Here is a 14,885-nt window from a genome sequence, read left to right as displayed (position 1 = left end):
CATGTTCCTTCCTACTTGCCCGTTAACCATAACCCCACCTCTTTGTTGCAAGCGAGGCCGTAATTTGAGTAATCTACACAGTTTTGGTCCCCTCCTTTAGGGAAGGACTTACTCAGAATGGAGGCAGACTAAAAGGGATTCACTTGACTAATTCCTGGGATGAGAGGGTTGTCCTTTCACAAGTGGCTAATACAGTTGGATTTGTATTCTTTCGAATTTCGAAAAATAAAAGATGACTTAATTGAAACCTAAGAATCGAAGGGGATATGACAGGATGGATGTTGAGATGACTCTACTCATGGCCGAGTCTTGATCAAGGGGGCAAAATTACAAGATGAGAGGGTGATGATTTAAAACAGGTGTGTAGGTGTTTCTTCTTGCTGATGTCATTGAGTTTCTCAAATTCTCCACCCTTGAGAGTTGTGGAGGCCAGATCATTGGAAATATTTATGGAGTTTGAAAGATAAGGGAATTGAGAGTTATGAGCAATCAGCACAGAAGAGGAGTTGAAGCCTGGGGCAGACAGATCAGCCATGATAATGAATGAGGGCCAAATCGCTTATTGTTACTCCTATTTTCTTGTGTTCTAACCCTTTCTCCCCCCCCCCCCCCCCCTTCCTTCCCTCCCCATTCTCCATGCCATTTAGGGTTGTAATTACATTGTCAAGGCGATACTGGCAGATCTGCAAAAGCCAAGTATGTGGCACAGTTCAGTGGTGATGTGGGTGGTTCACTCTGACAAGTTCTGCCCCATTTATTAAACTAACATGGCATTAACAGATTTTTAAGAACTTGATCTCTGGTTTGCATTTTAAGAAGATGTCAATGATAGCTTCTTTCTGCATTAACAATGTGTGAAACCCATTCCTTTATCATATCTAATTCATGTCTTGGAGTTGTATTGTGGCACTTCAAATATAAATAAAAATGATTAACATGGATTTTTCAGGCTGACCGAAATGGACCAGAGTTCGCAACCAGCTACAACAATACGGAGCAACTCATCAAGGTAAACTTTCCACGGAACCATTGAATGTCCATGATCACTGTTACCTGGAACAGATGGAGTGCTTTTGGAGCGTTAATTGCTTTGAGCTGCCAACTTAAAAACCTGGGAAGTTACCTTGGAGAGTAGAGATGATTGCCATTTGATTTTTGCATCAAGACTTTGAAAGACATTTCTTGTGTTGTCTGTTCTTTTTAGTAACTTCTTCATCTTTGGATGGACCATATTAGATTTGAACATACAACATAGAACAGTACAGCACAGGAACAGGCCCCACAATGTCTGTGCTGAGCATGATGCCAAATTAAACTGATTCTTTCTGCCTGCACGTGATCCATATCCCTCCAGTCCATACATATTCATGGGCCTATCAAAGAGCCTCTTAAACGCCACTATCTTATTTTGTTCCACTACCACCCCTAGAGGTGCGTTCTAGGTACCTACCACTCTGTGTTTATAAATAAAAAAAAAATTTCCCTGCACATCGCCTTTAAACTTCCCCCTCTTACTACATATCTATGCCCACTAGTATTCAACATTTCTATCCTGGGAAAAAATTCTGCCTGTCTATCATATCTATACCTCTCATAATTTTATAAACTTCCATCAGGTCTCCCTTCAGCCTCCGTTGTAGAGAAAACAATCCAAGTTTGTCCAACCTTTCCTTGTAGCTAATACCCTCTAATCCAGGCAGCATCCTGTTAAACCTCTTCTTCACCCTCTCCAAAGCCTCCATATCCTTTCTGTAATGGGGCAACCAGAACTGCATGCAATACTCCAAGTGCTTTGAATAATATCTCTCTCTCGTGTATCAGTTTTGTATTCTGAAATGTATTGAATCTTGCAGGGTTCTACTGGTTCTGGGACTGTATGATTACTTATTTTTGAGACAGCTAAAGAACGAAATGCACAAAACAGCTTTTGTGCAGCTTGTTTTTGCGTTAGTGCTAATGGTGTCTGGAAATAGTTTTCATTCTAGTTTTTAAAAAAAATTGGTAACTACTTTAAGAGGTAGCAAGGATTTTTGAATGGACAGAAAAACCATGTAGAGAGTAAGAACTGTCATGAAACATGCTGGAAGGTGAGGATGCCACCTCTACATCTTTTCTCTCCATTGGTAAATATTATGGTCATTCCTGCTACAAGCCAAGACCTTGGATGACAAAATGGACTAGAACTTTTGTTTTTGAATATTGTAGGTTGTGTATTAATCACTAGTTTAATGTACATGTTTTTAATGTTATTGTCTCTGGTTGGCATGTGTGAGATGAATTAAGGTATGTTTACGGTGCATGTAAAATATGATGTATGTATAGTGTGCTGCAGAATTACAGGGAGTTTCCTCCCTATGCCCCCTTCCCCCATATCCTCAAAAATGGATCCTCAGCCACTTGCAGGTCTGTTTGGTAATTTGATTTGGAGGAGCTCATTGAGGGGAAAAAACTGCAATACATGAGGAGATGGGATTCTCTCATCCCTAGGGATTGCTGGTGTTAGAATTTGGATTACATTTTCAAATTAAATATACATCCTAATGAGGTTTTTTTTCTACATGGTTGCATGTTCATCCTTCATAGCCTGGTGACCATTTGCACTGCCCTTGCCAGCAGCAGAGGAGAATGAGAAGCTAGGAAAGAAGTGAAGGCAGGCTTTTTCTGGTGGTGCAGTCAGTGAGACAAACTATCTTGGGGGTTTCAGTGAAAAGTCTGAGTCAAAATGTCAATGTTCTGTTAATGAACCAGTACATGCTTTCTTGCAACAAGACAAAGATCACATGATGAGTTGCAAATAATATTCATGCGACACAAGTGGTAAGAATGATAAGTATTCAGCCATTAACCTGTGCAGAATGCATTTTGGATATTTTGGTACATTGTATTCCTCTGGGCAGAGAATGGTAGGCTATTTGTTACAGCAAGAAATAAATTTGTAAATTGAAGTTGTGGTTTTGATCTGTAGCATAAAATATAGAGGGGTCCAAATTGGGGGTGTATGGGGCATGGTTGCTACAGCTACATGATACTAGGAGGTCTGCAAAATGTTACTGACAATTCTAATCAAACTATAGACCATATAGCTACACTCAGCCCTCAAAAGATTTGACAGTGAAATTATAGAGATGCTCCTGCTCTAGGAACATTAGGCTGGTGAACTAAACCATAGAACCATAGAAGAATACAGGCCCTTCAGCCCACCATGTTGTGCCGCCCTTCAAACCACACCTGAGACTACCTAACCCCTTCCTCCCACATATCCCTGTCTTAAATTCCTCCATATGCTTATCTAACAATCTCTTGAACTTGACCAATGTATCAGCCTCCACCACCACCCCAGGCAGCGCATTCCATGCACCAACCACTCTCTGGGTGAAAAACCTTCCTTTGACATCTCCCTTGAACTTCCCACCCATTACCTTAAAGCCATGTCCTCTTGTTTTGAGCATTGGTGCCCTGCGAAAGAGGCGCTGGCTGTCCACTCTATCTATTCCTCTTAATATTTTGTATACCTCTATCATGTCTCCTCTCATCCTCCTCCTGTCCAATGAGTAAAGCCCTAGCTCCTTTAGTCTCTCCTCATAATCCAGGCAGCATCCTGGTAAATTTCCTCTGCCCCCTCTCCAACACCTCCACATCCTTCCTATAATGAGGCGACCAGAACTGGACACAGTACTCCAAGTGTGGCCTAACCAGAGTTTTGTAAAGCTGCATCATTACTTTGCGGCTCTTAAACTCGATCCCATGACTTATGAAAACTAACATCCCATAAGCTTTCTTAACTACCCTATCTAGCTGTGTGGCGACTTTCAGTGATCTGTAGATATGAACCCCCAGATCCTTCTGCTCCTCTACACTCCCCAGAATCCTGCCTTTTACCTTATATTCCGCCTTGGAATTTGTCCTTCCAAAGTGTACCACCTCACACTTCTCCGGATTGAACTCCATCTGCCACTTGTCAGCCCAGCTCTGCATCCTATCAATATCCCTCTAAAAGCTTCGACAGCCCTCCACACTATCCACAACACCACTGATCTTTGTGTCATCTGCAAACTTGCTAACCCACCCTTCCACCCCCTCATCTAAGTCATTAATAAATATCACAAAAAGTAGAGGTCCCAGCACCGATCCCTGTGGGACACCACTAGTCGCAGCCCTCCAATCCAGATGCACTACCTCCACCACAACTCTCTGCTTTCTACAGGCAAGCCTGCCTGGATCCCTTGGCCTCTGACCTTCTGAAGAAGCCTACCATGCGGAACCTTATCAAATGCCTTACTAAAATCCATGTAGACCACATCCACTGCACAACCCTCATCAATCTTCCTGGTCACCTCCTCAAAGAACCCTATCAGGCTTGAGAGGCAAGATCTTCCCTTCACAAAGCCATGCTGGCTGTCCCTAATTAGTCCATGATTCTCTAAATGCTCATAGATCCTATCTCTTAGAATCCTTTCTAAGAGCTTACCCACCACAGACGTAAGGCTTACTGGTCTGTAATTCCATGGACTGCCCATACTACCTTTTCTGAATAAGGGGACAACATTCGCCACCCTCCAAATCTCTGCTACCATCCCCGTGGACAACGAGGACTCAAAAGGTCCTAGCCAACAGTTCAGCAATCTCCTCCCTCGCCTCTCGAAGCAGCCTGGGGAATATTCCATCAGGCCCCGGGGACTTATCTGTCCTAATATTTTCTAACAGCTCCAACACATCCTCTCTCTTGATGTCTACATGCTCTAGAACATTACCCTTAGCAACACTGTCCTCAGTGTCCTTAAGACTCCTCTCCTTGGTGAATACTGAAGAGAAGTATTCATTGAGAACCTCACCCACTTCCACAGCTTCCAGGCACATCTTCCCACCTTTGTCTTTAATCGGACCCACCTTTACTCTAGCCATGCTTCTGCTCTTCACGTACAAGTAAAAAGCCTTGGGATTCTCCTTAACCCTACTCGTCAAAGCCTTTTCATGTCCCCTTCTTGCTCTCCTCAGCCCCTTCTTAAGTTCCCTCCTTGCTACTCTATATTCCTCATGAGTCCTGTCTGATCCTTGCTGCTTACACCTTATGCTGCCGCCTTCTTCCTAACTAGTTGTTCCACCTCTCTTGTCACCCACGGTTCCTTCACCCTGCCATTCCTTGTCTGCCACATCTCCATAGTACATTTCCCTTCAAAAATGTCATCCCAATTTACAGTCCCAAGTTCTCGCCTTATAGCCTCATAATTCGCCTTTCCCCAATTAAATATCTTCCCGCCCTCTTTGCTCCTATCCCTGTCCATGACAGTTCTAAAGGTTATGGAGCAATGGTCACTGTCCCCAAATGCTCACCCACTGATAGATCTGTTATCTGTCCCGGTTCATTACCTAAAACTAGATCTAATATGGCATTCCCTCTAGTCAGCCTGTCAACATACTGTGTCAGGAATCTGTCCTGGACACACTTAACAAACTCCGCCCCATCTAAACCTTTGGCACTAAGTAGGTGCCAATCAATATTTGGAAAGTGCTAAGCTGGATATATAATGGTTGCTCCAAGTTGGCATGCGAAAGGGAGAGAATGACTAAAACATGAATCCGACTTCATTTGGCTAGTTATTGAAGAGCTTCTTCTGAAGCCTACATTTGATCTCTGCTCCCGTAAAGGGTGCATCTTGGATTAACTTTTCTATACCATATTTTATGGTGAAATAGTTTCCCCATGCACAGATGGCAATTTGAGTAATTTATTTTAGTGATGATATGAAATGGAGTATCTGCTTAGCAATATGATGTATTTTATATTTTTCCAATATTTAGTGGAATGCAGAAATACAAACTTTGATATACAGGCAGTTGAGAAGGAAATGGCTGTGTAAATTTATTGTTAAGAGGCATAAATAAGATCAGTTGTGTTAGAACTGAATCAATGAATATTGTCTAAATTGAGTTTGCTCATGGATGGTTCATGTTTTAAAGTTACCGCTTTTTTCTCTCTACATAGTGGATCGGACTTTGAGAATTTAATCTCAGAATTGTCCTTTGTTATTATGTTTTATTTTAGGCAAACATTTCTTCTCTGGATGTCCATTTACACACTGAAACTCTGCTGAATTCCATTCATTTCCTGAAGAGTCTTATCCCACATTCTGAAAGCAAGGCCAGTTTAGATGAACAAGTCCCTGCCATTGAGGAGAAGAAAGAGGTCTTTGCAAAGAAAAAATCATGTAAGAAAAACTTATCCCTGTTTTTCACTTTTTGCTGAAGAAAGTACCTGTATTTTTGTTTCAAATTCCACTTTCTGTTTGAAACTGTTTGCACTTGGGTTGCATTATCAAGTGTGCCAGTAGCTCGCAATTATTTTGTATATTTCAGATTGAATGACAATAGGTTCAACTAGAATTGACATAACGAGCAAGTCCAGTTCGCTCCTGATTGTGTCTATTAATGTTTTCAGCTTGTGATCGGAAGTAGTGAAGCATTAGAAAAGTCTTTCTTTTGTTTAATAAAATATTGGAGCTGCAGTAATTGGTCTCAATAAGTTATCTTGGACTTGATGAATGATTCTACTTGATATTTCATTGTCCATGTGTCTTAATACCACCAATTCTTTTAGCAGTAAAGGCATTTTTGTTTCTTTAGTAGCGCTATGACATTATGGAGTTTAGTACAAGGGTATCCTGGTTTCTAGGTGCACTGTTTCTGTAATGTTGTGGCGAAGTGGTTGCTTCTCTTCACTTTAGTAACACTGCCTTGCAACTAACTTGTATAAACTGGAGAATGTTATAATCAGATTTTTCATGGTGCATCCCACTTCTGAATTCCAAACATTTGACCAAAATACCCAAAAGTAATCTACAATAGCTTCTCTTCGAAGTCGGCTCTTTTTGCAGTCATTTCTAAGTTGCATTGGATGCTCCTGAATGCATTAAATCATAGAGCTAGTATGCAATCAAATGAAATCTGTAGCACTCTAGATCCCCAGCAGAGGGTGCTGTGTTGCATAGACTTTGCTGCACAAAATCTCTCAATAAGGCACTGCAGCAGTAAGCATAAATGAATGGTGAGTGCTGTTCATCCACTGCTGATTGAAACTTTTACCATCATCCTCAATCTGAAATTAGAGTTGACAGTTGACGTTCAGGAAGGTGCCATCTAATTTCCATTCAGGGACTATGCAAGTCAACATTCACGTAGGCAGTTTGGCTGAACTTAATTTGTACACAAAATATATAATATGCTATATTTGATATAAACTCAAAAAAAAAGTATGTCTTGCTTGAACAATCTCATCCTTTGAAGAGAGGACAGTATATTAGAGTATTGCTGCAGATACAAGTCTGGAAATTGGATAGCATGCCTTGTTTATTTTCAATGTTATGCAATTGAAAATGTAGTTTGTACCAAATGTAATATGATAACAACCAAATGAAAATTCAGCCAGGCACCTCCCACCATGAGACAGGTTCGCAAATTTGTTGTAAGGCATATGACCTCTGTTCCGATTGGCAAATTTTCAAAAGTAAATGTTGTGACTTTGAATGAGCCACACGGGAAACAGATGTAGATGTAATAGGTTTTGCTTCAGCATAAGCAGACATTCAGGAAGAAATCTGTTGAAAGAATCTCTCATAAAAATCTCTGAACTCAAAGTACATTGAGGTTTTATGCTCCAGGTAGACACAGCAGGTAATTAGAGCTTCAGTTATATAGTTTACTTCAATATTTTTGGGCATAGACATGTTGTTCCAAAGAATGACATGTTTACACTGGGAGCACATCTCAACTGACAAGACACCTCTGAATATCCAAACACCTTTGGGAATCCAGGTACCCAAAATAGACTTCTTTTACCACTGTATTTGGGAATAGTTCTCTGATACACATAGACACCTGAAATATTGATTGACAGCACAAAATACGTTAATGACTATGTGTTAAGTGACAGGATAGCAAGTGTGAACCGCTTCCCTGATCTCATTCTGGGTGTTTCAATGTAGTCTGATTAACATACACATTGATCCATTGTTTCCTTTTTGTGATTTACAATGGTACAAAACTCAGGTGCCCCACACCTGATGGCTGGTTTCAGGTGCCCTCAAGTATTGATGTATGCTATATTATTTAAGAAAGTATCTTTGTACAACAGTCAATAGAATAGATTGTCATGTTAATTTCCAAAACACCTCTCTCCTGCTGTGAGCTGGTAGCCTCTGATCTTTGCGCGTGGCAGTTCCTGCTTGATTACTGCAGTAATTGCACATGAATAATTTGAAGACTAGATCTTTGTAATACTATGTGCCAGCTCTATAACTTCTAAAGGATGTCCCACATCAAACAATTCTTAACATAATTCAGTGGCACTCATGAAGTTTGCAGCACGTGATCCACAACCAAAAGGATTGTCAGTGCATTGATTACATAGCATACCTATAATGACAATTTCTAGGCTGAAATATATCCACATTTTCAAGAGGCTATTGGGGTTACTTTTAAATATTGGAAACAAGTAACTGCTAGCTGGTTGTAAGATAATATCACAGAGAATCATACAGCATGGAAACAGACCATTCGGCCGAATTCGTTCAGACCAGAGTGCACCCTTCTGTATTAATCCCTTCATCTGGCACTTGGTCCATAACCCTCTATGCCAGAGTGATTCAAGTGCTCATCTGGACACTTAAATGCTGTTAGCAACCCAGCTGCAAGCACTATATCAGGCCACGCATTCCAGGTACTTATCTCCACTCTGGATGAAGGTGGTGTCCCTCATAAAACTAGAGGGCTTTAGGGTAAGGGAGAAGAAATTTAGAGAGGATATGAGGGAACCAAGCTATAATGCAATTACAAGTAACTTCCAATTTTCCTCGTGCTCTTTGATTAAATTATAGCAAGGCACATCTTGTCTTATTGACCAGCATTATAGTTTGGCTCATTTAACTGCTGGCCAACAAGAATGGGAGCAGTTGTGTATTTAGAGTGAATATATACGCAGGAGTTGTTGCAGTATAGGAAAGTGGCAGTTTTTAGATGAGCTAACAATTTGAGGGTGGAGGATGACAGACTAGCCACCAACATTGAAATCGTCAAATTTGGATATGAGAAAGTAGTGAACATTTCAATAGTGGATGGACTGATGTGGACAGTGGTATGGAGGTGATATTTATAATAGAGAACATAAGGGTAAAATAAAACACAAAAACAGCAAGAAAGCTATACTTCCAAGAACTGATCCTTGGGAACTCAGAAGATGCTAGGATGGAATTGATGCTTTTCAGGGAGTTAAGGCTGTAGTTGAGACAAGTAAAACCAATCCTATTAAGCTATCAAAGGAAGTGAACTGTTGGTGGAGGATACGGTAGTTAACCATGTGAAGGAGGTGTTGTTGCACTGCATTGGTGCAACAGATGTGGAAACCTGATAAAACTAGGTTCAAGCCGGAAGCTTGAAAACAATTTTCAATGAATTTGTGATCCATTGACATGGGGACAAATGAAGGTTGGAGATAAGGCTTGTCCAAAGTTAGTCTGGGACCTTTCGAGCCAATGAGAGCATTCATAATAAAGATAAGTGGTATTGAGATATTGACAGTTATAAATTTGTTTGTTTACCAGCTAACAGCCATAAATGAGTTGTCAGCTAAAAATGTGCCTTGCTATAATTTAATCCAAGAGCATGAGGAAAAATGGAAAGTACTTGTGATTGCATTATAATTTGGCTCATTTTGAATGATTATGTTGTGTGTATTTTATTCTCACTAACTGCCTACTCCAGAAAGCATCTTAAAGAGAAAAGAATATTCTTTTGCTATCCTTTGCTTTGGTTGCGTTTCCAAAATTATATGTTCCGAGAAGCCACATCCACACACTGAAGACGTACGTGTGTAAAAATTATGTTGTGTCTCCCAAGATCTCATCTCCCAACTTTGACAGATGTACCTCCTCATGACATTCCACCCTCCATGTGAGATTACAGATCACGACAGTTGTCCTTCAGCCTGTATCTTCATCTGTCAATCTGCTAATCTCATTCTCCATATATTGTGTCAGTGTACCCAAGTTGTCGTTAGGTTATGTCTTTTATTTTTTGCTTTGAATAGCTTTTATTTACTTATATCATATTCAGCTGGTCATGTTCTTCTGCTTCCTTGCAGCTTCTAAAAAATCGAGTATGGATGATCTGATCAACATTCATAGTTATGCAGAATTGGCACTTCTGAAAATTTTCATCAGTGATCAAAACAAAAGAATTGCAGAAGTAAGCATTGAAGGTAAGTAACTATGATAACATTTTTATGATAAATACAGACATTTTTAAAACTGCATGATGTAAATCAGATTTTCTCAGAGGATCAATGCAAAGTCCATAATATTTTATGTTGCAACTTTATTTACCATATTTAGTGGTTTAGAAATCTAATTTAAGATTCACTTGTAGGTTTTGGATATTGATATCCAGCAGCAAGCTGAGAAGAATATTTTAAAAATTTGAGTTTTTTTTTAGGGGACTTTAATGAGGGTGAATGAAATGTGAGAACAAAGACGGCCACAGAGGGAAATTAATGATTTTTCTGCTGTTTCCATTCATCAGGTGCAGAGATTTCCAGATTAGATATAGCAAAGGTCAAGGGTTTAAATAAAGCGATCTAAAGTGCTTCAAAATGTGCTTTAAACCAGCTTTCTCTGACAAATGTCAATGTTTTCTTCTATTAGTTTGCTGTCTACTTTTGAATTGTGGCATTCATGCATTCAAATTGCCTTTTTTAATGCCTTATTCTGAGAGCAAGTTATTCACTAATTCAAGTTCTAGTTAATTGTCATATCCAGGGTATAAATGTCATGAAAATTAGCTTTTTGCAGCACAGTACATTATACACATGACAAACATAAATTAACAAACTTGTACATAACTTGCACAACAAAATAAACATAATGATATTAGTGCAAGATGAGGGAGAGAAAAAGGAAATATTGTCCAAGGTAGTATTATGATTTTTCAGGTTGGTTTAAGAACCTGATGGCACTGGGGAAGAATCTATTGTTGATCCTTGAGGTGTGGGTCTTCAGGATCTTGTATCTCCTGCCTAATGGCAGCAATGAGAAAAAGGCATGGCCTGGATGGTGGGGATCCTTAATGATGGATGTCGCTTTCCTGTGACATTGTCTCTTGCAGGCGTTCTTAATGGTGGGAAGTAATTCAACTGGCTGAGTCCACCACTCTCTGTAGCGTCTTGTGTAGCATCTTCGCTCCATCCACTGTAACAGCCAGGATCTGCCGGTGGCCAGCCATTTTAATTCTACTTCCCATTCCTGCACTGACAAGTCTGGCATGGTGGTGTAGTGGTTAGCGTAACACTATTACAGTGCCAGTGACCCGGGTTTAATTCTGACCGCTGCCTGTAAGGAGTTTGTACGTTCTCCCCGTGTCTGCGGGGGTTTCCTCTGGGTGCTCCAGTTTCCTCCCACATTCCAAAGACGTATGGGTTAGGAGGTTGTGGTTGGCGCTGGAAGTGCGGCGACACTTGTGGACTGCCCCCAGAACACTACGCAAAAGATGCATTTCACTGTGTTTTGATGTACATGTGACTAATAAAGATATCTTGTCTTATCTGTCCATGGCTGCCTCTACTGCCAAGTTTGAGGCTAGACACAGATCAGAGGAACAGCACCTCATTTTCTGCCTTGGTAGTCTACAACCAAGGAGACTTTTCTGGCTTCTAGTAACCACTCCCCTTTGCCCCCCCTGGCCTCTCGATCTGCCCATCACCCACACGTTTCCTCCCTCCGGTTCCTTTTATTCCATGGTCCACTGTCCTCTCCTATTAGATTCCATCTTCTTCATCCCTTCGTCTCTTCCACCTATCACTTCCCAGCTTACATCATTCCCACTCCTCCACCTGCCTATCTTCCCCCCTTCACCTGGATTCACCTATCACCTGCCAGCTCTTGCTACATCCCTTCCTCCCACCTCACTCTTTTATACTGGCTGCCTCCCCTCTTTCTTTCCTGTACTGAGGAAGGGTCTTGGCCCGATATGTCGATTGTCCATTTCCCTCCATAGATGCTGCCTGACCCGCTGAGTTCCTCCAGTACTTTGTGTTGCTCTGGATTTCCAGCATCTGTACTCTGCCTTGTGCTTTCATAGATAAGATTCCTTTTTGCTTGCGAAGATTTTTTTGAATTGTGACTAGATTTTCAGATACACTGAGATCTCTTTTTTCTGGTAGTTTATTGTAATTTTTTTCTTTTTTTTATAAATTGCTATCACAAAATCTTTAAGTTTCCTGTTCTGCACTTCCATGGATTCAATATGTCATGTTAAAAACTGAATTTCCCCTGCTTAAATGTTCTTGCATCTTGTGTATAGTAATTGCATCAATTGAACTGAATTTTCATAAGTTTGGTGCTTTCCTTGGTTCTTAACTATTTTGACTGTTTTTCATCCATTTTATGGCCATCTTTGTATTAAGCCATAAAACAGAAAATGCTAAAAATACTCAGCAGCTCTGATAACATCTGCGGAGAGAGAGAGACAATTAACGTTTCAGGTCAATGATTTTTGTTGTGAAATTTCAGTAATTTGACATTGGAAGAGATGAGTATTACTTCTGGTTCCATCTACAAAACAAATTACTAATTTAAAATTCACCTTTGCCTGCCAATTTGTCAGTTTTGTGCTGTGTGTCATTGCTATTCATGGGTTTAATTAAGCATGCCCAAACATGCTTTTCCTGAGGTAATGCACATGGTAGAAAAAAAAGGAGGGGAAAAGCTACAAGATTTGAACCACTAGAATTTAGAAGAATGAGGGGTGCTGTAATTGAAACTTGCACAGGTCTGACTGAGTTGAACAGACTGGATGAGGAGAGGAAGTACAATATTGAGATAAATTGTCAGTCATGATTGTATTTGGTGGTGGAGCAGGCTCGAGGGGCTGAATGGACTACACCTTTTTTTCCTTGGGTTATATTTACCTTTGCTGAGAACATCTTTTTCTGGTGAAGACTGATGGAAAAGTACTCATTTAGTACCTCAGACATGCCCTTAGCCTCAGTGAATGACTTCCCCTTCACAGTCCTGTAGAACGTTATTGGATTCCCTTTTGTGTTTGCTGCCATGGTTTTTTAATACTCTCATTTCCTCTTTAACTCCCCCTGTGAAGTATTTATAATCTGCCTGTTTCCCATTCTGTCAGAAAGATACAGCAGGGAAACGGGACCTTCAGCCTACCAAGTCCATGCCAACCATCAAGCCTCATTACAAGAATCTTACCCTAATCCATTTTATTCTTCTCACATTCCCTGATGTTAGTGAGTGTGACTATTGTGCTAACGATAATTTATAATGTTTACTGAATCTTACAAAATGTTAAATACATTTGGTTAGGTCTTGATGCTGTGGTGGTTTTGAGGAAGACATCTACTGAAGTAACCACAAAACTGAAGAATATTGTAGTTTTGGATGCTGAAGAAGATGCAGCCTACAAGGAGGTATTTCTTAATGTTCTGTTTTAAAGTACACTAATTCACTCTGTGTTATTGAAATATCTGGGAGCTATGTTAAAATGTATGAGTTCATCCATTTTGACCATTGGATCAGATGTTTTTAAAAAAATAGGATGTGCAATATTTGGGGTCTTAACTATTTTGGCTATTTTGACACTCGCCCTCTGCTTAATGCTGCAAATATTTTTTAAAAAGCATTTACTTTTAATTCAATTTTTTTCTATTTTAAGGTTGTATCCCTTACTGGAAAAGAGGTTTTCAGCTTTAAAATGACAACTTATGTGGATGCTACAGAAGGTGCTGCCTATACTGATCTGAATGTTGTTGATAGTTCTATTAGATTGACTGTTGGCTGTATTCAAGTCATCTTTGTGAAAAAATTTGTATCTTCATTATTGGTAAGGAAATTCTGTGTTAATTAAAAGCTATATAGAACTCCTGTTGTACAACATTTTTCATAGCTTTGAACCAAGTCTTGTTTTCATTGCAAGTGTGCACTATTTGTATTTGTGTTCTTTTTTCATACCTTGCATGTTGTTTCTGCTGGTAACAATATATTGTATTTTTATTTGAAAAGGCTTTCATAAATACTTTCCAAACTGCCAGAGAAGCTGTGACTGAGGCAACTGCCCAAGCAGCTTCTGGAGTGAAGGATCTTGCAGAACGGAGCACCAGAATGTCGCTGGATATTCAAATCAATGCACCTGTAGTTGTTGTTCCTCAATCTCCTACTTCTGAAAATGTTGTTGTTGCAGATTTTGGTGTTATCATTATACAGAACAATTTCTCAATGATTAAACAAAAAGATTACAATAATGTGCCACCGGTTATTGATTCCATGAAAATCTGGCTACGTGAGCTGAAATTGTACAGGTATAGAATATTCATAAACAATATAAAAAGATATAGCATGCATTCACTACCTCCCTCTCATAATTCCAGATCATAATTTCTCATTTGTCATTTCTCCTTTTGTTCCAAAACTTGTAAGTTCTCTTCTGCATCAAATAAGCAATCATTCATTAGTATTTCTTTCTAAATGGAGGTCCAGAATTTTTATATGTGGAAAATGTGCTGAAATTGATAAATCTGTTTCCAGATGTACAGCATTATGATAACTTTCGTTGTCTTACTGAAATGTACTTCAATATCCAAAAAATCAATTCACAACATTACAATTAATTCAAGATTAAAGTAAAAAGGAAATTGCATTTGTGTTTACATTGCTTTGAGAGAGACAATTGTTTACAACCAATGAAACATTTTTGAATTATCATCACTGTTGCAATATTAGAATCTTGCAATATTGTCAAGACCCCATTTTATGTTTCAATCCTGTCCCCTCCCACTCTTCTAAACTCTGCCAGATGCAAGTCTAGCCTGTTCAATCCTTTGTCACAAC

At 39.7% G+C, this 14,885-nt stretch overlaps 1 protein-coding gene across 1 annotated transcript in view; it reads left to right on the top strand.

Annotated features, from left to right (window-relative positions):
- vps13a (vacuolar protein sorting 13 homolog A) overlaps nt 1–14,885 on the top strand; it is a 283,508-nt gene that overhangs the window by 111,281 nt on the left and 157,342 nt on the right. The window contains 6 exon segments of the mRNA XM_052020712.1: nt 950–1,009; nt 6,044–6,206; nt 10,133–10,249; nt 13,365–13,468; nt 13,714–13,881; nt 14,061–14,356. Coding sequence (XP_051876672.1) covers nt 950–1,009; nt 6,044–6,206; nt 10,133–10,249; nt 13,365–13,468; nt 13,714–13,881; nt 14,061–14,356 — 908 coding nt within the window.

Source organism: Pristis pectinata, chromosome 7 (assembly GCF_009764475.1).
Source record: "Pristis pectinata isolate sPriPec2 chromosome 7, sPriPec2.1.pri, whole genome shotgun sequence".
NCBI lineage: Eukaryota > Metazoa > Chordata > Chondrichthyes > Rhinopristiformes > Pristidae > Pristis > Pristis pectinata.
Note: the sequence above shows the minus strand (reverse complement) of the source record. Positions and strands in the feature narration are given on the sequence as shown.